This window comes from Gambusia affinis, linkage group LG14 (genome assembly GCF_019740435.1).
Source record: "Gambusia affinis linkage group LG14, SWU_Gaff_1.0, whole genome shotgun sequence".
In the NCBI taxonomy this organism is placed as follows: domain Eukaryota; kingdom Metazoa; phylum Chordata; class Actinopteri; order Cyprinodontiformes; family Poeciliidae; genus Gambusia; species Gambusia affinis.
In genome coordinates, this window is record NC_057881.1 from 23,739,363 (window position 1) to 23,763,417 (window position 24,055).

Consider the following 24,055-nt stretch of genomic DNA (forward strand, 5'->3'; position numbering starts at 1 on the left):
TAAAGTATTTTTAAACTGAATTGAGCTGGAAATGCAATTCAAAAAATGTTGCTTAGAATGAAGCGTTGCAAATCGCAACATGTAACCAATCAGATAACTATTTATTTATTTAGTTTTTTATTAATATGTAAAAATGTGAACAGTATTGTATAGAAAGATGGAAAATACATTAATACACACACATACATTTTAAGTTTTTACACATATTCAAGAGGTGAGCTGAAGCACCTAACTAATCATATAATTACTTTATTCTGCTTCCTATGTCAAAAGTCCCATGCAAGTTATGATTCCTGTTGCTCTTTTACAACACCATTCACATATTTATCATTTATATCTCATGCAATAATAATCAAACGCTATGGAGTAATAGAAATAATAATAGCTACACCAATAATGATGATAATTTTAGTCTACTTTTCATTTATAACCATATTTTTATGTTGGGATTTGAACCATTTCATGGCTGGACATTCCTTTGAGCTCCATATTCCAACAGAAACACAGAAATTGTTTCTTGTTCTGATAGTTTGTGTTTGATATTGATGTACAAGATATTATCTTGAATTTTAAGAAAATGTTCAAACAACATGTGTCATAGTTGCATCGCACCATAATGTACCCATGTTTAGTTTCTAGAATAAGTTAAGTAACAGATTAGAAAAATTTAACAATTCTGCTCAAAAGACTGGAGAATTCACTTGGACTCATAATCTGAGGCTTGAGTCGTATATAAAATCTTCATCTCCTCTAATCTGGAGTGAAAGCAAGAGGCGCAGACTGCAGTCTGGCAGCTGCATATTTTCCTGTGAAAGCTTTAGTTTCTAGCCTAGTCAATTAGAACAATTATTGGTAATGATTTATAACAATATATTAATGTTGATAATGGTGATCGTGCAGATGTCTTTGTAGCTGTATTATACCAGGTCATTTCAGGGTGAACTAAACTTCTGACGTTCTCCCGCTGCTAAGCTAGATGTTTCAGTACAAATTCACTGTCAGCCTATCACAATAAAAGCATGTTCATGCTGAAAATTGACATTACTCACAACACTGTACATCACTCATACTGTCATTTTAGAAAAATGTAAATTATTTTATAAATATGTTTACTGTTTAGATTTGTAAACAAACATTCCTATTATCCTGTCACAGTATTATCTGCCTTGTGTTTTTTGGGGATATAAAGATCCCTGAGAGCAGTTTTATCCCTACCTTCTTGCAGCAGAGCTGTAAAACATGGAATTCTGTGTTCCATGGCTGTTGCCATTGAGAAATGTAGTAGGCTGCTACATTGCTACATTAATTTCCACTGCTGTGAAAATTAATGTAGTAACTATGGCTGCTTGATAAAACGATAACAATATCCATCACGATATCTATCGCTGATCAATATCGGCCTCTCGTAGCCCTGCTAAGAAATTTTGGTGGCATCAAGTGACTCGCTCACTCTTTGGTTACCTAGCAACAAGTTGTTATGGAGCAAGAGTAGAAGTTCCATGTAGCCCCCAACATACTGGGGCTACACTCCTCGGAGGTCCGCGGGTTCTCGAGGCGGGCTCAATGCAGACCCAAAATGAAAGTCCGCCGGACAAGTCTGAAGAAAGGTAAATCTTTACGTGGCACAGGAAACAGCAATTACTGCAAACTGTTTTGTATGTAACACTGAGCTGATAATGTTGAGAATCAGCACAACCAGTCACAAGAACACGCAGCGTGACTGCTGCTCTCTGTTCAGAACCAACAGGTGAGCGGTGGCTGCCCTGGTTTAGAAGAAACAGGGCTGGATGCCTAGCTCCTCAAACTAGCTAATATCCATTTGGATTGTGGGAAATGAAGGATTTTTGTCAAGAGAAATATTGGCAATCAGTACGCTCCACAATCTCAGCCGTCCACAGACAGTTTGAGGTCCACAGAATAGAGGCAATCTGTCTGAGTATGTTTCATGATTTGCTACCGTGCCCCATAACTAGACATGTACCAATCCAATATTAATATCTATATTGGTCCTGATACTGAATTCCTGTCTGCATATGGGTGACAATGTTCTGGATCCATAAGGGGATTCAAATTAATTCTATGCCTTATGCGCTGAGTGATGTCATGATTTATTATTTATTTTATATTGGCTCTTTTACTCCTAATTGCACTGACTGAAAGAATTAACGTTGTGTTGTTTTTATGTTTGACCAAGCTATTGGTGCATTTAAATGTGCTGTACTGCTGCAGAGTTAATTCAGTACATTTATGTCTGTTAAAAAAAAAAAGAAAGAACTGTTTTAAGTCATTTCAGCTGTTTTACTGTATCAGATCGGTAATGGATGATACTAATCTTCAGGTATCGGTATCAGAAGTGAAAAAAGGGGATTGGTGCATTCATACTTGTAAATGCTTAAAAATAAAATCAATCATGGTGGCATAAGAGGAGAGGAAAACCCCAGAGGAGCTGGTTTGACTGTCATAAAATATAAGCCCTTTTTTGTAATGCATTTATTCGCTGATTATATAACTTTAATGTTAAATTTAATCAAAATAACAATAGCTGTTGATGTGTGTGCAGAGCATCATAAGCAAGCAAAGTCATAAAAACACAGAACGAGTCCAGTCCTAATGTTCCGGGTAAAGAGCCGTTCAAAAGAGTCAGACTGTAAGCTGAACATGATAACAAATACAACATGTTAGATTATTGGGGGGGTTTTAGCCCAAAGAAAGCTGGAAGTGAATAATTATTTTATTTTAAGTGTTTAAAAATACAGGATGCAGTTTGTCAGCATAACTTGCCACTACGTTAAACTTATGAACAATGGTAGTGCTTTCAAAATCCTGAATAAATACAAATATTGTCATAATTAATTTAGTGGCTGTAAAAAACCAAATTACTGCTATGCTAACTGATTTGGAACATGGATTTTGCAGCCCTTTGTCTTGGTTTATTCTTAAACATAGCACTGTTTCTTCTGCAATCACTCGAGGAGATGAGACTGAAGAAAACATGTAATTTATTCTGACATGATGACTGATTGTATAATGGAGATGACATTTTCCAGGATCCTTCTGCATGTATCTGATTAACAGCTACTTAAATCCACCAAAGTCCGTTAAGTAGCAACCACATGTTTCAGCTTCTGCATTTGGTTTTGGTACTGATCACAGATTATTGATCAACCCAGATACAAATGAGTTTTTATTTTTTTCTTTATCGACCAGTGATAGAAGAACCTGCAATGCCCCGATCAAATACTGACCACAGTAACTTGGGATTAGGCACTTGCTGATATACAGTTTCTGTCTAATACTTTAAACAAGCCAAACTTACAATGTGGACCAACTTCTGGCACCGCTCATACAAGGCTAACAGCCCTGATATTATATATTGATATGTACATTACTTGAAAAATAATTCCACAGGTGTTATTGTACTTTTTAACAATTTTAAGGACATAATAGAGCTGTATCATAATTTCATAATGAAAAACATTCATGTCTGAAACTGCCTCTAAACATAGACTATTTTGTACCTTAATGTGTTTTAAGGCTTTTTGTGGCTGTTTTGCAGAAAACATAATATTAAATGCTACATTGATGGAAAACAAATATTTAGTGGTCAGCCTTTCACACAAACACTGTCATGTTCTTGTGGAAAACTCAGATCCAATAGAAAAATGTTCACACACAGCTTATAATTCAGTTTCATTCTATGTACAATTGTATGTGATTTTGATTGAATTGGCCTCACAATTACTGATATTCATCTGACTGGGAGTGCAGATATAAATTCTCAGACTGTACCCCAAAAACAGGCATAAAGATTAGAGCTTTCATGTCCTTCTTGCACCTTTTCAGGTGAACCAATGTAGTATTTGTGAAGAAGAGGACAAAAAATATCCTAAACCTTCCTTCATCTAAGACAACACCAGTGAAGTAAGATCTCTTGTATTATTTTGTATTCCTGTTTTATCAGTCCTGTTCTGTCCTCTTTGTTAGGGGAGATGTGCTCATGCTGGAAACCTGGATGAAGTTTGGTGTTCCTCAGATCTCAAGGCAGCAAAAGCGACAAGATGTTAGGGTTGGGTGCCGAATGCAGAAGATATACAGCTCTAAGCATCGTTCTTTTTGAAGTTGCTGTTTTCTTTTCTGTGCCCTGTGGGTGAAGTCGAAACCTTTGATTCTCTGTCAGTGAAAGTGTAAACAGAGAAAAGTTTGCCTGATCTGGGTCTTGAGAGATACAGCAAAGCGTCTGCTGCAATTTGAGAGCAGTAGGCTCATTCGGTATTGTTTGTTTCTGAAGCAGTACTTCTAACATTTAATGGGTTTGTGGGAGTATGCAAAAGACTTACTCTGTTTTACTTATCGTTATAGTTGGCCTCAATCCCACTTACACTGCTGGAACCTTCAACCTCATACTAAACCTTTCCATTTCAAAATGGCCGCTATGTAGGAATCTTGAGTAGCGGCCACCTGTGCCAACCAAAGGCCTCTCAGTATTATGGCTTTCATTACCAGATTACCACATTTCCAATAAAATGAAGCCCCAGAGGATGGTGGTCGAGTCTAAATCTTGATTATAATTATGACTATTGCTACTTTTGTCTATTTCTATACAATTAAGAAATACTAAATGTCACAGAATATTTGTTCACATTAAAACAGTTTTTTTTGTAAGACGCTCTTAAACTCCAGCAATAGAAAGCTTTCAGTGCACTACATCGTTGCGTAACATACCTGCAGCCTGGTCATGTCACTGGGATAGGAAGGACTTTGTAGTATGTGGGTCAATTTATTTGACAAGATAATCCCCTCTAACCTGTTGTTGGATTACAATCTAAAATAAACCTGTTCACATGATAGGTCAGTGCCTGTTTAATGTTTAATCCTCCAGCTTAATGAAAGTTACCAGATGTTCTCATTAGAGCAAGACCGGCAGTGGTTTTCCCAAGGCTTATGCTGCTAAATATAACTAGCCTGAGGCCGCTAAGAAGGTATTGTACAGTTTCTATGGCAACAGTTTACAGCAGGATAAACAGTTGACCTGTCGGCCATAGCTGCAATTTTACAGTCTTAAAGTTGAACTGTAGCAAAAAAAAATCTGTCACATTGCAGATTTTGGGCAGCACAGCCAACCCAAGGAATTGCAAGGGCTAGAGCCGCCAGTGAACAGCTAAAGTTCATAAATGCTAATAGGTGGCGTCCACTGTTCTAGCTTTTTTTGCATGGACTTGATGCTTGATACCAGCCAATGACCAACTGGTGCTTTTCACCAGCAGGTAATCAGTTTGATGACCCAGTCGGACCAAAGCTGGAGAAATGGATCCAACTCAATTTCACACCATTTTATCCAACAGAAAAAGCAGATTCAGTACTTGAGTTGATAGGGAAATTTGAAATAACATTAATTTCCTGGACACCCACAGCACTCTGCTACTGATGGACCTAAAATAGATGAGTAGTCAGAGACTGGAGAGCACTTCATTCCAGACCTGAATGGAGTGGTGATGAAGGAGAGGGCATGGCCTCTGTATGTTTCTGTTAACTCATGTTGTTGAGTGACCGAGATTGTTATGACTCAGATATGAACTGGGTTTCCAACAAAATGGAGCTAATTTATTAATCAGCGTTTCAGTAAATGAGGAAAGAGACAAACATGCATTTATTTTGGAGCTAAAAGTTAAGATTAGAAATAAACTCAAGCATATTCTGTTGGCTTTGAATTGTCAGCGGATGTACCAATGCCTACATTTCTTCTGACAAACTCCTTCATTTCCCACAATCGTAATGGATGCCAATTTATTGAGCTAGCTGTTTTGTCTCCACCAGGGCCGCAACTGCACAGAGATGTGACTGGTTGTGGAACATGAAACTGTTGCTGCGCATGTTATACAACAAGCTGTGGTGCTACATTGTACATGCTAGCTAACCAAAGAGCGAGTGAATTAGTTAATACCACCAACCTAGCTTAGCAGGTTTTAAGGGGTTGAGTCTTTCCTCCGCCTACACCCTTCAGTATGTCATGCACTTATGGACTCCAGTGAAATTATCAAAATTTTATCAGACATATTTTCTACTAATATTGGACAAAGACAGCCACAGTTGTGGTGGTAACGTGACAAATTGTGAAAAACTTTAAAAATATATTTTTTTATAAGACAACCTCTGGCAGCCCATGTTTTTGGGCTGCAAGAGAAAACTCGAACACCCAGAGAAAAATTTAACTCGGCCGGGTTTTTATACATTTCACCACCTAAATATTGTTTTACGTTAGTTTATTTATAGTGGAAGTTCTTTGTGAATTTTTTACGTAAGTAAGCAGAAACTCTGGGGGAAGTCATTCCGCTCTGCTTTAGGCCAGCAGCCTGCAACCATTTTCGTTTTTCATGGACTTCAAGATTGCTTGTGTGAAAATGTGTGAGCTCATGGCTGTAAACGTACATAAATTCACATAGTGCTCCTTTGTTTTAGAAGGAAAATTAGTTTTTCCCCACAGAATGATGAATGATTTAAACACAAGCGATGCAACAAAAGACAGTGATAGGAGAAATGAAAAGTGTGATAGCAGAAAACGGATTTGAGTCATGTGTTTACCTGCCAGTGGTCCTTTTTTTTCCCGTATTGTTGCCATAGCAACAGCAGCTTCTTGTGTTTGTGTGTGCTCCTCTGGGCTCCAGTGTGAGTGTGTTTGAGACAGGGGATGTAATTCTGCCTGTCACCAGAGCAGCCCAGAGCCGACTCCTCAACTGCTGGTTGCCAAGAGACCAGACAGACACATCCTCCGCCTCTTCAATGAGAAACCCTTTTTCTCTAGATTCCTAAAACCTCAAACACACTAGGATTTTATTTATTTTCGGGAAGATTTCTACATGAATACGTCTATTTGAATCTCATGAATAAGGACCATGTCAGAGTCCTTATATATGACATGAAAGAAATGAGCTCTGCTAGCTAGATCATGTAAAATGTACTTTAAACAAACTTTTTACAGTCATATTTATCCTTAGGTTTATTTTTTTGTTTTGTTTTTACATCTATAAACAGTTTAGTTTCTGTCAGTTCTGTTAAGATGCAAGAGAAGACTAAACAAATTTCACCTTTGTATTAAGCAATTAATAAAATTTTACATAACTGCTGTAGGAGCCACAGTTTGTAATATACTCTATTAGTCTGCAGGCGGGATATGTACTTTATTACTACAGAAGGTGGAAAGTACAGAATACGAGCAGCAGACATGCAAAACAAGAGAATAAAATCTTTAATTATTTCTTACGTGCAGACAGTTCATAATCTTTTCGTCTGAAAAACTGTTCTTGAAATGTATTAGTAATTTAGCTTTTACTTTGTAACAAATCAGTGCCACTTGCTTTTCAAATGAGAATCTTTGCTGTGGTGTAACATTGCACTGTGTGTTTCCTTTTCTCATACAGTGAGCCTGTGATGACGGAGGTGGAGCCTGTACTGGACTTTGCCTCCTCGGGGCGCTCTGGGAGGAGAAATGCTCTTCCGGACATCCTCGGGTCTCCAGCAGGAGTGAACCCCGGCGACCTGCCTCTGAAACTGGCCGAGCTCTCTCTCGAAGGTTGAAGAATTTTTTTTTTTTTTTCCAGGTTTATTTTCTTCAATTAAACTGTAAAATGTTCTGCAGATTTTGAAAATCTTTGGTTTTAATTATCTCCTCCTAACGAATCCTAATAGGAAACCAAAACCTGTGATCATATGAGTCAGTTCCCTCATAAAGTCAAACATTTTTCTTGCCTTTTGGGGGTTTGCACCAAGCAGATACATGTGAAAACAGTCTGATTCTAACAGCACTCTCAAGATTTCAGTCACACTCCCTATTGCTAAGTGTCACTCATTGTACTTTATTTCCTCATTTTCATCCCACTTAAAATCTGTTGTCTTTGTGAGCCTTAATTTCCCAAAATTAAGAGAAACACACTGAACTTTTTTTTTTTTTTATTAGGGACAGCACCACAAGGCCTTTGAGCTTAGCACCGGTCCTGTATACCTTTATATATCTATACCTGCTAATTGGTGATACAACTGATATATTAGAATCGACGACCACATAAAAACGGCCATGATGCCATGTACTCTTAAAAAGCCTCTTTTGACCTTTGGAAGAGAAGCAGGCCCACAGCATCACAACTGCACCACCCTACCTTACAGTGGCCGTGAGGTCCTTTTCTGCTCATCTTCTGTTTTAAGCCACCAGGAGTGTTTATTATAGAAAAACTCTCAACTGGCTAAAGAAGGTATTACTCCAGGATGGTGTATAGAAAGTGTCTGATGGTTGCTATGGAGATTTAAAGACCCCCAAGATACCAATCCTTGCTGTAGTTTTGCTGCTCTCTTTGTGTGGTAGCAAAATAAACCTGGACACTTCCCCAGCCCAGGGGGGAGTGACTAAACGTAGTGGGAAATGGGTCGTCATATTTACATCCCAGGAAAACAGAAACTCTAATTATAAGTTCCTAGTAACCCTGATCAGTTCAATAAAGTCAGAGAATTATTTCCATTAAACTGATTTCCTGAGAGCCACCAGCTGTCGAGCTACCATTAACGTTGGTAAGATGGCTATTTCTTGTCATGTATTATTAACAGTGCTCATTTTAATGTACATGTTAACACTGCAATTTGTTAGGTATCTGTGTTTTTGATCGTAAAGTCCAGTTTTCACTCTGTTCTTAGATGGCCCGGGAGGAGCTCAGTCGCCCACGGCGGAGGAGACCCCCGCGCCACCGCAGGACCCGGAGGAGAAAAACGCATCGTAGACGCTTGTTCATTAACCTCCCTGAGGACGATGCAGATGTCAGCTGAGCGGAGCGAGTCAAGGAGCGACCTGTGGAAGAACGAGCGACGATCCGTGGAGAGTTTGTCTGCGTTGCGGGGCAGCAGAACCACAGGGGGGGAGGGAGACGGAGGGACTCCCGAAAGGACCGACGCCCGGAGCTTTGTGCTGTTTATGACTTCGCACTATCTGAAAAGGTTCAGATGACACTCAGCTGGTGTTTATCTGTTCAAAGGTGACTCATACAGACCACTGAGAACATAACCCGGAGAATCAAAGGGACAGTAAAAGATTGCACACTGTACAGGACTATTTTTGTATGATTTATTTAAAACTAAGGAACTCTTTGCTGTAATTTCTCCTGATTTGCTGATTTTGTTTTTGTCATGCTGTGTTTTTCCAGCTTTCACAGGATTTGGAGTTTGACAAATTTGAAGCTGTTTCACCTGTTTGAGTACAACCTGATGGTAACTAACCAGAGTGAACTAAGGAACTGTTTTGGTTGGTTCGCACATATATGCTGTAACATTTAGGGTATTTTCACACCTAATAGTCCTGTAGACTGGGTTCGATTGGGGACCCAAACTGCAACATTTGTTTAATTTTTAGCTGCTGTACTTCTCTTTCAGAGAGTACTGTGTAAAACCAACCAAATACATTGAAAAACCTGTTCCCCTCCTCACCTGTGAGGGCGCTGGACCAAGAACAACTGAAGGAAATGACACAAAACCCTCTGAGTGCAGCTTCCTTCTTCAGGAAAAGTTTACATTTCCTGAAGAAAATGGCGTGGCATCAGATTCTAGCAATTGTGGAATTTCTCTTCTGTCTTTGTAAAAGACCACAAGCCATTTCTCCTACACTCATGCATTTCTTTTGGTTGTATTTACCCAAAATGCCCTGCATTGTAATCCACTTCTGGTCTCTGGTCCACTTGGTGCTTGCACCAGAATTCGCTTCAACTAAACCCAGACCAAGGTTTTTATAGTTCACTTTTTAGTTTGGTTACACATTCACACATCCCCAACCGAACTATAGTTGGATTAAAGAGGACTGGACATTTCTGGTGTGAATGCACCCTAAATGGGGATAATCTGCTGTATGTATTCAGATCTGAAGCTGGGCTGCAATTGTACACTTTCTACCTGTTTGACTGTTGCAAGTCAGAAACAACATAGCTGACTATGCAATGAGGTGTGAGTGCTTTAGGGGGGGGGATCTAGCGTGGTTCCACATCTTGAGACATTCCTCTAAAGAACAGTGTTCTACTGCCACTGATGCCCCAAACTCTTTTATAGCACTGCTGATATAATAGTTATTTCAAATTTCTTCAGAATTTTGATGAAGGCTGCTGAATTTTCCAAATGTATAAAAGTTTGTGCCTAGTGGCAACTTCGTTGTAAAGTACTGTTATCTAATGACTTTGGGCTACTGATGTGTCCTCAGATTTAGTTGGCGGTCTTTGTTTACTACTGTGGGACGTGTGGACCTGTTCTGTGCTAGCTGTTTGTTCATCCCGACGTATGCCGGCTGCAAACAATGCGTTTTCCCCGCAGGGAGAGCGCTGGCCGTCTGCCTCTCCAACCAGAGGAAAGTCTGTTCGCGGTTATCAACACATGAGCGCGAGCTGTGAATTGGCCGCGGGACTGAGCGCCACAGACAGACACGGAGTCCCGCCTCGTCAGCTAGCAGCTAGGTTACTGTATATAAACCAAACTGTAGTGTAATATTTCATACGTCGCTGCGTGTGTGCTTACCCACAAAGAAACGCTGTTGTGTAATTGTGTCTATTGGGGCGCGTGTTACCGGTGGCTGTGTGTGTCTGAGTGGACGTTATCTCACCAATGCAACAAGGTCTCATTCAGATGCTGAGTTCCCACTGAGATGGTTTCCACTGGAACCGTTCTCAAGGAATCAGACTTGTATGTTCGGTGGTGCATATGTCTGACTTAACTGGACTGAATCCATAATGTTGATTCTATCTGGTGGTGAAAATTGCCATAATAAACCCACAGGTTTTATGTATTCCTTTGTATGTGTAATATCATTTCTCTGGTGGGATTTTGTTCTTTCTTTCTTCAATCTAAAGTTTCAGTTTGGGAAATTTTATACAGATCAGGGTAAGTCCTCCAGATCTCTCTCCAACTTCTAGGTTTTCTCAGTAGACTTGTAGATACTTTAGAGTTAACCACAAATAAGAATGTGGAATTCACATTGCTGCACTTTCAAAGATTATTTTTTAGAACGACCCTGAATGACAAGAATCGTGCCTTTAGTTATCAAAAATTTTCATTTGCTACATTTTCTTTGTAGAATGTTGTTTATTTTCATCATGCTGCGGTTTCAGAGGTGGACATTTTTTAAATGTTCGCGAGCGGCAGCAGCGCCTCCTGCTGCTGTGGAACATGACTGCAGGGTGCCCACACAATGAGGACAAACTGAAAAGATCCATCGGGCAGAGAGTTTAACTGTAGATTAGCATGAGGAGGTGGAAGGTAATCCAGACTTTCCTCTGTTAGGTATCATAAAAGCAGGTTAACATTTTAAGGATAACTTGACGACTGCACCGCTCTTCACCTGCCCTTACATAATGCTGCAGTTTCTGCTGCCGTGCAGCAGATGGCGACATTCCCCACATCATCCTTCAGCCTGATGCCTCCACAAAGATGGGAGGATTTCTATCTGTGGAGCAAAACATAATGACGGAAATTCTATTTGGGCTCTAATTTGGGCAAAATATGAATAAATAATTTTTTATAAAGAGCAGGGTTTTGGATGGATTTGCTGTTAAAGCTCATCTTCAGACAGCAGTTCGAAGGTGTCGGGTTGACACTTCTGCTCAAGTCCTTTATGTCCTTCTAGACAGTGAGGAGGCTGAGTGGGACACACCCAGACTGGTTATTTTTCATAGGTCAGCCTCAACTTGTGGAGGAGGTCTGTGTATGTGTGTGTGTGTGTGGTAGGGTGTGTATGGGGGTGTTTATGTGGGTTCTTGGTTGTGAACCCAGAACCCTTCTGCCTCTTTGCAGTCAAAGACACAAGGCTCAGATGTTTTAGACGCTGATGCTCTACTGCTCATTAAATATGCAACAAATGTTCGTCCTGTACATGGCAACATGATCTTAATACCTCTGGCATCCAGTTTTTGTTCTTGCTTAAATATCTTCCTTTGTCTGCAGTCTCAGACATCCTCCTCCCTGTAGCGTTGAGGTGGCTCCCTACACCCTCCTGCTACCACGTAACTTGTTGCCAGGGCAACCTGGCCTTGTGAGAAGCTCGGACCTTGTTTCATTACATGTAAGCACACTGTCACAAGGTTTAAGGACTTTTGCCTTCAAAAACTAAACGAGTGCTTTAAGTGCTTGCATTTCAGGCTAGCTTGTAATCAGCAGAGCTTCCACCCTGCAGCTTTTCACCATGAGAGATGATAAGGAGATGACAACATGTCAGGCTTGATCTTCCAACCAGGAACTAAAAATAGCTGTAAACTGTTAGGCTTTTGCTATTCATACATGACATTGCAGAAAGTTCTCAATAATGCAGGAGAGCAGACAGCTGTCTCTCGCTACATAATTGAAGAACACAACATCAGCGGTCAGCTGTTGGCTTTCATCAAGGAAATCTCTGTAATTGCCTGTGGTTCCTCTCACAAGCAGATTAGAGCCAAACCCTGCCTCATCAATCGAAGCTAAATGAATGAAGAGCAGGAACGGCCTTAGAGCCTCTCAGGTATCGCTCTGTCCGTTCAACTGAGCTGAAGAGCGATGACGGTTCTGTGGAGGAGACAAAGAGCTGCAAAGGCAGAAAGAAAGACGAAGATGAGACAGGCACTGAGGCCATGCAGACGCAGGACACAGGCAGGCAGCCCGGCCAATGGAGGATTTCACGTGGAAGCCAACGTGCCGAATCTAACATGAGAAGCTCAAGCAGCAAAAAAAAAAACCTAGATGCCAGACATGAGAGGGAGAAAATAGGAGGGAGGGTGGAGCGTGGTATGACAACACTTCTTATCGAGGCAACATTGTGTTTCTTTGTCATTCATCAAAATGGGAAAAATGGAGCGACAGATCAATAGTCAGGTTGGTGCTGCGTCTGCAGTGATGTGTCTGAAAGTGAAAAGAGAGCTGAGTTAAAAGATGAAGTTCTTGATTTACTGGTCGATTTGCTCTCCTATCCTCATCTATGGTCATGAGCTTTGGGTCATGATCAAAAAAATTAAATCTTAGATACTAGCAGCCAAAACGAGTTCCATCACCAGTGTGTCTGAGCTCTCCCTTAGAGAGAAGATGAGAAGCTCAGATTCAGAGTAGAGCCACTGCTTTTCCATATTGAAAGGAGCCAGTTGAGGTGGCTTGGGAATCTGGTGAGGTGTTTTATACACATCCCTTTGGGAGGAGATACTATGGAGGGACTATGTCTTTCTGTTGGCCTGGAAAAGCCTTGAGATTCCCTAGAGGAGCTGGACCAAGTGGCTGGGGGTAAGGAGGACAAAGAGATTTTTATTGAAAGGTGTTTGATGTCACATTCAACCAATCACTATAAGCTCCACTCTAAACAAAGGAAAAATAAAAATATTCATGGCTGGGAATAAATGTTACTGGATTAAAAATCTATTGACAACTTTTCCAATTTGCCAAAAACCCAAATGTTTAAATGGAAGGCTTTGACCTGACCTGGTAAAAACCAGCCCCTTGTTATTTGCTTTGTTTTGTACAGAGTGTCTGGACTCACAGCTATTGAGAAACGATTGCCTCCTGGAAGCATGGAGTCTGGTGACGTTTTAAACTTTACCCGGTTGCTAACAATTGGATATGACATATGTACAGTTATGTGCCAGTTCCACTGTGAAGAAGGAAGTGCTGAGCTGAACATGTCTGATAATGTTAATTCAATATTTGGAAGCATGGCCAACACAGACTGAATGGCTTAGTTCACTCCTCTGCTGCCACTGTTAAAACTACAGGCATAGTATAACAGCGAAGAAAATCAACGTCATTGTTCACAACTTCTTCTTCTGTTCGCTCATCGGCCTGGTAGGAATTCTATCTACCAGAGAAGATCCAGCTCAAATGGAGAAATCTCTGAAGAAGCACCTAAGGGAGATGAGCATTGAGCGGAGTTATGTAGGAAGTCAATGGCCAGGCAAGTTTTAGAGAAGGAATGCTAAAATTAGCCAGCTGTCCTCATTATCATCTCTGCTGAGAGGAGAATCTCTGGACAACAGCTGTTGGAACCCACCTAATGGAAGGGAGGAAACATCTGGCTAATCTGGCCCAGATTGCTGGATGATTCTCCACTTTGAATCTAAACTGGACCCAAACAACAAGAGTAATGCTTAGCAGAATCTAGGAAGAAAAAACTGGAGATCCCAACAAAAACTGTATTCAAAAACAAAGCAGAGAGAACACAAACAGCTTCACACCAGACTCATCAGGCCTGCTTCCACTTGGCAGAACGTCTTGGTTCAGTGTGAAGCAGATTGAGAGCATTGCTCTACTTCCTGTAAATTGGGTTAGGATTGGTGAAATGCACCAAAACAGGACACAACGGTGGCCTCCTGCATAATCCTGGATTCATTTTCTTGAACAGAGCGGGTTTGAACTCAAATAGGAAGTGTCAGGAGCAGTGTGAGTAGTTTGATACAACATGGACATGGAGTTCTGCATGCTGATTTTACATTGGGTTCACCTGCTGGTGGCTTTACAGAAACATCTTCATCCTCCTCTCACAGACGGAGTCTGGGAAGCGTTTGACCATGTGGCAGCAAGCAGCCAATTAGGTTAGAGTTTGGGATTGTTTTTTGCATTTTCTCTACATCCTCCCTTAAAGTCACAGGAAGAGGAGAACAGAGCGTAAACAAGGTGAAGATAGAAAGACATTCCCTGTAGGCATAGGGGTTGAATTTCCAATCAGGGGTACCAATACATCATCACCTCAGTTAATAAAAATGTGAAAAAGATTGTTTTATTGTTTCTTAACAATCAAATATTTAAACCACTGAATAGAAAAAAAACCCCAGTAAAATTAAAGAATTAAAAGAAAAAAAGCTCTGGGGTTTAAAATACATGGAATTCTGACAAGTGAGAAGTTTGATTGATTTACATAGATTTCACTTTGATTTGTAAACTGAAAAAAGTGATTACTTATTTTGTGAAATAATAAATATGGAGGTAAAATTTGGCAGAAATTTAAGTGAACGGCATACGTTGGTATATATAATGACACCATGCTCTCAAAATCCATTAATTTTAAATCAAAGTTAAATCAATTAATTTTGATTTAATTGGTTGCTGCAACCAGTTAAATCCTGCCCTACAACTTAACTGACCAATCCATGCTATCTATTTACCAATGATCGTCCTAAGATGCTCAGCTGTCCTTGTTCTGACCGTGTTTCATCACGATCAGGGCTGCTGGATCACAAACGATTGGGTGGGTCCAGGTTCAGCTCAGAAAACTTTTTTAACTCCATTCTCTCATGCAGACAATAACCTGATTATTATAGCTGACAGCGTAATGGTTTATATGGGAGTAATGAAAGTCAGGCTAAAGCTGATGCTGGAGGACCCATAAACTCCTAGGTATAGAAAATATGTGGACTGTGGCAAGGCTGTTGAAACAACCCAGTGCGGAATACTGGCTGTGTGGTAATCTATGAACAGACTGGTGATCAGTGACCCCTCTGGAGTAGAGTCAAGTGAGTGAAACCAAAGCATCATTCTAATCTCCTGTCTTCAGAGGAAGAAGGAGACTGTATTTTAAACCCCAGAGCTTTTTTTCTTTTAATTCTTTAATTTTACTGTTTTTTTTTTCTATTCAGTGGTTTAAATATTTGATTGTTAAGAAACAATAAAACAATCTTTTTCACATTTTTATTAACTGAGGTGATGATGTATTGGTACCCCTGATTGGAAATTCAACCCCTAGCCTGGGGAATGTTATTATCTACACCTTGTTTACGCTCTGTTCTCCTCTTCCTGTGACTTTAAGGGAGGATGTAGAGAAAATGCAAAAAAACAATCCCACTCGTCTAATTGGCTGCTTGCTGCCACATGGTCAAACGCTTCCCAGACTCCGTCTGTGAGAGGAGGATGAAGATGTTTCTGTAAAGCCACCAGCAGGTGAACCCAATGTAAAATCAGCATGCAGAACTCCATGTCCATGTTGTATCAAACTACTCACACTGCTCCTGACACTCCCTATTTGAGTTCAAACCCGCTCTGTTCAAGAAAATGAATCCAGGATTATGCAGGAGGCCACCGTTGTGTCCTGTTTTGGTGCATTTCACCAATCCTAACCCTATCTAAAACTTTATTCACACCATAACTCTAAGTCTAACTAGTAGACCAGTAGAACTACAAAAAAGGTGAGAACCGGGAGAAGGTCCCCACTTTCCACAAATGGCCTTTGTTTGTTGGTAGATTTTTGAAACACACTCTATGGCTTCACTAATCTCTACCATCTATGCAGTATGCCATATTTATTCTTTGTGAAAGCTTCAGTCCCTCCTCCTCTCCAGTCATTTCACCAGAATAGACTGAAACCTTCTTGATTGGTTTTCTTCAACAGCAAATTGCACTGTAGCTTTGTAGCTTTGCCCCAGGCCCTGCTACATCTCATAAATATTTTCCTGCGTAAAGGTCAGTGAGTTCATTGTCAGCCATGGTTCTCTATTTGTGACATATACAAGTCAGCCATGGTAAACACAGAGTCTGTCTTTTACAGCAGAGGAGAGAATATAATTAACCATATTGTTATTATTAAACCCAAGGGGGGATGAGTACCCAGAAATCTTATTCACACAATTTCTGCATTACTTCAAGCAAAAAGTAACCGTGTAAGAAATTACTCAAGCAAGAGTAAAAAAAATATACGGCTGAGTGACTATGATGTAAAAGCATGTTTGAAGGCAAGATTTGATAAAGGATCAGTTCCAACTCCTATTGAGCAGCAGTCCTTCTTGATGATTTTACTTTCATTTGGCACTTAAATATTTCAGACCATTTAAAAAAATGACATCAGACAAAGATAATCCAAGATAAAAATATAATTCTATATTTTAGGGGCAATATTATGTAAAATTGACTTTTTAAAGTTTTACATCATGTTATCATGTTATTCCCTCATCAAAAGCATACCTGTAGTATTGCTTTGATTCTTTCATGCATGTTTGAGAAATCCTTTAATCTCCATGGTAACCATTCAGCTGTCCAAAACACCTGGGTGGACCCAGCTCCGCCTTCCAGGCACAGCTCCGCCTCTGAGCTGCTGTTCCTAAGAGATGCCGCAGTGCACCCCTCCCCACCTCAACTCCTTCAGACTAGCCAGCAGCAATTAGCAAACACCTGATGGAACTGCTCATCTGCTGAGCTCATCATAGGAGTTACTTCTCAGAGCAATGCTGGTAAAAAGCAGTTTCAGAAAGAAAATTAGTTTCAATCTAAAAGCAAATAATGCAAGTTCACCTCATACTTGTAAATAAGGGAAAACATGATATACATTCTCTGTAAATTTACTGTGTGTTAACGTGAGGGCTTTTTTAAATTAAATTATGAAACCTTCATCTTATTTCTTGAGTCTCTCTCAGAAATCTCACATTTTATTTCCCAGTCAGGTAAAAAAAATGGAGGGAACAGTATTTCAGAAATAAATATCACAGACTAAATAAATATCATCAGAGCTAGCCAGCATGAGATTACACCGATAAATAAACTGCGCTGAGCTTTGCAGGCAGACATCTGGCTTGTTTGACTGGATTTTGATATGATTAAATGATTCCAACACTAATCTCCTACATTGGGATTATGAATATTACACACCAACAAACGTCCATATCAGTGGTTTTTACGCACATCTACTTCTCAGCCTAATGAGATGCGTTAATTTTTCAGAGACCATCTGGAGGTAATCTGCAAATCTTTGTTCTATTCCCTTTAGATTTCCATTATCACCAGCCACTCCCTTTCATCCCTTTGTTTGTTGCATTTCTTCTGTCTGCCTTGGGACTGACATCAGACTCCCTCAGGACTCCAGTGATGGTAACAAGCCCCGATTTAACAACAACCAGCTCCACTGCTGGTTTATCTCTCTGTCACTTTGTAGGCAGTAGCATCTTGATATTCTATCCATCTTTACCTGCATTCTAGCATGGCTGAGACCACACATGTCCAAACAATGGAAGCATTTCTTAAAGGCAGGAATGTTGGCTTATGTTTCTGATCCACCATTTGTTGACCTGAAGAGATTGGATTACTTTTTGCACCTTTCCCACCCCAAAGTTTGCGAAGTTTGTGTCATTTATATCTGTTATTTTTTAAAGGTGACTTATTCAGATACTGGAATGGCTCATTTTCCAGACACCAAAAAACGTGAACTTTATGCTAGAAAACAAACTGAGTGGTTTTCCTTCTAATGGAAGTACAAAAACATGCCAAATATGAATTTTGTATTATATGTCCCCTTTAAACAAGCAAACAAAAATTGATGCTTGAAATAACGGCTGTGGATTGGGCCCCCAAACTCTCCGATCGTCAACAAGTGACACAGCCAAAGCAAACAGAAAGTTGGTTGAGAGCCACTCTAAACACAAACCTTGAGGTCTAAAGCTCTGCTCTGTGGCTGAAAACATCCTTAACCCCTTAGGAACTGTTCATAAAACACTGTAGACTTTACGGTGCATTAGTGTAAACATCAATGCAACACTAAAATGAAATATTTATCATAAGTGTGAATACCTTCAAACCCTCAAATACAGCGGACCCTGGTATTCGTAGGGGTTAGGAACAATAACTGGCTAAAATTCACACATATTTGAGACCTCCCTCTACTTATTGTCTATTTAAGTACGTCAAGCATCAAATGTACCTCAAAATGCAATGACACACACAGTGGTAACCATTATTGCACCACTGTAGAAGCTGACATCTACAGCAGGGGTGTGCAAAGTGTGAACAGTCGCGGAATAACTTTATGTGCCTCCCGACTGCAGTTTAGGAATGGTACAAATTTCACCCTCCAGTGAATAGTAGAGGAGGATGGATCAATCCAAAATATCAATAATAACCATATCAAGTCAGTGTCAATATTGGATACTAATGTGCTAAGACTGATACTTTAGTTTAATATTGTCTTGAAATTTTATTTAGTTTATGTGTTGCAGTTTTCCAACTCTAGCCCAAAAAAGATTTTGTTTTGATTTGCTCTCAATTTATATTTGTTTGCACTTTATTTAGAAATATTCTTCACACATTTTTATTGGTTGGTTTTTCTGTTTCTGTTTGTCATGTTAAGATGTTATTGAAGTATTTTGTGGACACCAAGAAACTTTGTATTTTCCCTAAGTTTTAACAAATAAATTCAAAGGAAAAAACACACAACCTGTAGGTCAGAAGTGTGATGACGCATCAAATCTATATAATAAACAGTATCAGGAGCAGCGATACTGGCACTCTATTTACTTGGTATCAGATCGATACCAAAATAAACCTTTACTCACTCACTCTTTTTGAAGACTGTAGAAATGGACTGATCAGTCCAAAAATATTGATAATATCAGTACCAGGTTGATATCAGCATCACATACTAGCGTGGTAAAGTCGATTTTAAGGTTTCAGATTTCGTCTTCAAATACTATTTTTGTTGTATTTTTTTGTACTGTAGTTACTCAACTCTACCTAAAAAACCCCAAATAGTTTTGATTTTCTCTTGAATTGTATATTTTTTGCACTTGTTTGTTGTTTTTGTTGTTGTTCTTGTATTGTTACTGTTTTTCATGTTGATATGTTATTACCCCTTTAATACGAGCCCCGAAAATTCTTACATGTTAGTCAATGGGTCCATGTGGACAGTGAAGGGGTGAAAGTGTATTGTAGACACCTATACATTTAGTCTAAACTCTGTCTTAGGTCTGAACAAAAAATTCTAAGAAAAAAAAAAAAAAGACCCAGAAATTTGATTAAGCTTTTCTTTATGCTGGTTTATTCTCTTATTTTTCTTTAATATATATATTTTTTTCTTACTAATATTAGCAACTGATAATTATGCCAAAAATAATAATATAAAGAATTGGAAACATTAGCTGCACCCTCATCTTTCAGTGAGCGCTGCAGTACATTTTGCACGTGTGCAGCCATTTCTCAGACACGTATGCAGACTGTACACACATGGTGGGGGCGGGGATGCTGGAACCTCTTCCAGACGGCCTGCAGCCTCCCAGAGAGAGAGAGAGAGAGAGAAGCAGCTGAGCTGGTGATGATGTAACCCACCGTTACGTAAAGTTATCACAACTAAAACATAAGAGCAGCTTCTGGTTAACATGACACAGACAGCATTCTTTTCCAATGCATTACTGGGCGGGTTAGCTGGAGGGTTCAGCACTCTGCTGCTGCTAGCATCCTAATGATGTGCTGCAAATGGGATCTGTGTATCTGCTGCAACTAGGCTAGCTGGAGATTAGCCTAGCGCTCCACATGCTAACTCCTGAGGATCCCCGTCATACTTCTTATCGTCATGACAATCAGATCAAGCTCCCTCTCTATGAGCTCTCTGCTCCATCCTACCAGCTTTGCTGATGGGAGAGGCAGAAGGGGTGGGGGGAGCGGTGGTCCGCTCTCTGTTTGTGTGTGCTGAAAAATGGGTCAGCGACCAACATGCTAGAGCGCCTCTGAGAGCAGAGTGCTGCTCCTGTGCTGTGTGCTGCACTGGATCAGCTCCTGCAGCATTAGCAACATCACAGGTGAAGCACAGCACTGGTTGATCACATTCCCGTCATGTGTCCCCATCCTCTAGAGACTCTTACAAAACTTTCACTAGACTTGAAGTCTCGGCGTCCCTAAAGACAAAAAAAAATTATTCTCACGAAATAAAATTTGTTTCATTTGAAAGAAGAGATTCTTGATCAAATCCCAAACTTTGATACTCACTGGCACACAAACACAAAGTCTAAAAGTATTTCTCTGCAGACCAAAGATCCAGTCCTCTTCAGTGGCGCTCACACAGTTCTACCGGAACCTGTTGTCTCCATTTGCCTCCTGCTCACTCCCTGCTCTGCTCACTTGATCCAATAAGGCATCTTAGATCCAGCCAAAGGAGAAAGGCTGATGTTGTAAGTCTTGAATCTGCTGTCTGACTGGAGCAGTGGAGCACACTGCCGTACACAGCTCCTCAGACATGGGGATCAAACACAGGTTGAGGACCTGGCAGTAATTCAGTCATGCTCTCATTAACAGAATAAAATAAATAACTAAAGCCAGACAAAGAAATTCTTTTGTCTTTAGTAAAAGACCACAAGCAATTTGTCTTGCTAATGCCACACTAGCACATTTGTTTGGTTATATTTACCCAGAATGCCTTGCAATATAGTTTATAGTTCCTGCTTTTGGAGTGGCCGCCACTCCACTGATGATCACTTTTGCATTTGAGCCGCACCAAAGTTCACTTCAAACAAACACAGACCGAGTCTGGTCCACCCTCTCTGTAGGTGGACCAGAGTTCACTTTTTTAATCCGCATCAGAGTTCGATTATGCATTCACACCTCCCCAAATGAACCAGACTGTCCAGGCAGACTGCAGCTGGATTAAAGCAGACTAAGCAGATCTGCCTTGTATGCACCCTAAGGGTTTGAGGAATTTGACAGAGAACTTGGAAGAGCAAATTCAAAAAGTGCGGTTCTCAGCAGCTGCTGCTGGTCCGGTGTAGTCAGTGTTTTTTAAAAGAAGGTCCGAAGAAAGCAAAGGCTGACCTGTCATCTTGTACAATTGAAATTGCTGAAGAAGTCAATGGTAGGATGATGCCCAATGTTTCTCACTGCTTTAGTATTTCATGTCACCTTCTTCTCAGCCATATATTCTGTTAACTAGTTTACACATTACTCATGTATTTTTATTTGCAAGCACAACATTTAACCTCACCCACCCATGTGGAATATCTCTGTGTTTCATACAGTCTGCATTTAAGTACATGAACAAAGTCATGGAAACATTTCCTTAAAGAAAAAAGCTATACATATGACAATACCCTCTCATCAAAACATGATAGATTTTAACCAGTAAACAGCATTTATGTCTTGAAATACAGATTAAAGTCATCACCAGGATCACTCAGTCCTGTCATCAGACACATTGCAAAGGTTTAATGATAATTTTTTTTTTAGATTTATTACAAAAGTCATCTGAATTAGAGATTCAGTTTCAAGATTAAAATAACATCGATGTTGTGGAATCCACTGCGGTGGGTGGATGTGTGTGTCTCCAGAGAACAGCACCATTCTGAGCAGAGGATGAGCTGCTCTGCATCAGAGGTGTCGTCTACATGAACGGCCCGGCTTCCACTCACCACAATGCAAATCCTCACTAGGATTTTTTTGATGTTAGCGGAATATAGACAAAGTTTTGCGCACATCTGTAGTGGACACTGTCACAATCAGACATTTAGTTGTGACATTTAGAACTAAAATGTCAATAAAAAAAAAGGAAAATGACTTAAATTATCCGGACTTCTTAAGGTTTTCAAGACAAACAGACGTAAACACAAGCCAAACATCTAGACCGGGTGGAGAAGTGAATGCTCCACATGCATCCAGGGAACATCACTGAAAGTGATTTCAACACTGATAGCAGTCGGAGAGCCAGCCCACAAAATGAAATGATATTCACACAAGGCAGAGGTAAAAATAGATCTAAATGTTCTCAGATCAAATACTTCCAGTGCAGCGTCTCTGTGACAGAACAAACACTGATCTCCTTCTGCTGTCATCAGAATAATGGTAAGTTAAAAATAGTTGATAACATCCATCCATCCATCCATTTTCTTACACCCTTCTTCCCTAATGGGGTCGGGAGGGTTGCTGGTGCCCATCTCCAGCTGCGTCCCGGGCGAGAGGCGGGGTACACCCTGGACAGGTCGCCAGTCTGTCACAGGGCATAGTTGATAACAAATAAAATAAAATCTAGGGAGTGCTTGCTGTCCTAAAGTTTGGCACTTCCAAAAGGAGCAATGGTTTTATTGGAGGGTTTTATCTCAGAATATCACGTCTGTTTGTTTGCTAAGACACATTTGCATCTTGAAATGTGCCTTGACAGAACTCTAGCCTGTGTTGGTCTTTGAATTGCCGCAGTGCGCTCTTTAAAATCTTCCCCAGTGGTTATTGCTAGCTGGACTCTGCCCAGTGCAATGTGTGCTGATGCTTCATGTTTGAATCAGCAGATCATTAAGTTCAGGGTCCAGCTGACCGCTCACAGCAGTTTTCTCAGCAAAAACACACATGGCCAGCATGGCTACCTCCATGAAAGAAAGCAAATACATTGAAAAATATATGAATGACATCATGCGCATCATTCTGCTTGGTTCCACCTTCAGTTCTTCTTTTTCCAGAGCTAACATGCAGATATTGGACGCTCCATGCTAACAACTGGACATGTGAAACTTCACACGCCTCCAAATATTAAAAATAGTTCTTTCCCAAAATGAGCTACATCTCATTGGCAAGGAAGGTTCAAAATATTTTTCCAAATGATTGCACAATGCATCCAGAAAGTGCTGACAGTGCTTCCTTTTTTCCATATCATGTTATGTTACAGCCTTTTTCCAAATGGGTTTCAGTTAATCTCTTTCCTCAAATTTCTACAGACAAATACCTCATTATGACTATTTTTCTTTTTGACTTTAGTATTACATTTGGGCAGTCCAAATGACTAAAGTTAGCCACATTTCAGTGACTGGTTGATTAGATTGCAGCTACAATTAGAGAAAGCAGTTTTTCCTTGTTTTACACACAGGTGTTCTTGTCATTTTCCATGTCAAAAGTCAGCATATTTCTCACATGGATTCATCTAACTTCAAACTAATTCCATTATTCAGGTTGAAAAACATTTCGAGTCAACCAAAGATAAGGAGTCATCTTTGGTTGACTCATCATCAACCAAAGAGGCGTCCAACCAACTCATCTTTGGTTGGAGTCTACTTGGTGATATTTGCACAGTCTGCCTAGCAAAAGATTTACTTCTTAACTGGATTAGGCCAGCCCAAAACTTTAATTTTCTTCTGGTGAATCTGCTGTATTTAAGTGACTGTGTTACATAATCATCGTGAGTTAAAACAGGGGTGGGCACTCCTGGTCCTGGAGGGTCAGTGTCCTGCAACTCTTAGACACCTGAATCCAACAGAGGAATCACCTCCTAAGAGCAGTCAGGTTCTCCAGAGTCCTCCTAATGACCTCATTATTTGACTCTGGTGTGTTGAAGAAGAGAAACATCTAAAAGTTGCAGGAGGCCGGCCCTCCA

The 24,055-nt window shown here is 40.1% G+C and overlaps 1 protein-coding gene across 1 annotated transcript; it reads left to right on the top strand.

The window, feature by feature from the left end:
• The first annotated feature begins 1,484 nt into the window (after nucleotides 1-1,484).
• pkib (protein kinase (cAMP-dependent, catalytic) inhibitor beta) lies at nucleotides 1,485-10,801 on the top strand. The gene is made up of 3 exons (XM_044138058.1): nucleotides 1,485-1,607; nucleotides 7,416-7,567; nucleotides 8,680-10,801. The coding sequence occupies exons 1-3, from the start codon at nucleotides 1,564-1,566 to the stop codon at nucleotides 8,760-8,762; spliced, it is 279 nt and encodes a 92-aa protein (XP_043993993.1). The 5' UTR covers nucleotides 1,485-1,563; the 3' UTR covers nucleotides 8,763-10,801.
• Nucleotides 10,802-24,055: the final 13,254 nt, after the last annotated feature.

Excerpts from the sequence above, each read along its gene's own strand:
- pkib (XM_044138058.1), top strand. The coding sequence starts at position 1,564 with ATGCAGACCCAAAATGAAAGTCCGCCGGACAAGTCTGAAGAAAG. Across the intron at positions 1,608-7,415 it reads CCGGACAAGTCTGAAGAAAG|TGAGCCTGTGATGACGGAGG; the intron begins GTAAATCTTTAC and ends TTTCTCATACAG. Across the intron at positions 7,568-8,679 it reads GGCCGAGCTCTCTCTCGAAG|ATGGCCCGGGAGGAGCTCAG; the intron begins GTTGAAGAATTT and ends CTCTGTTCTTAG.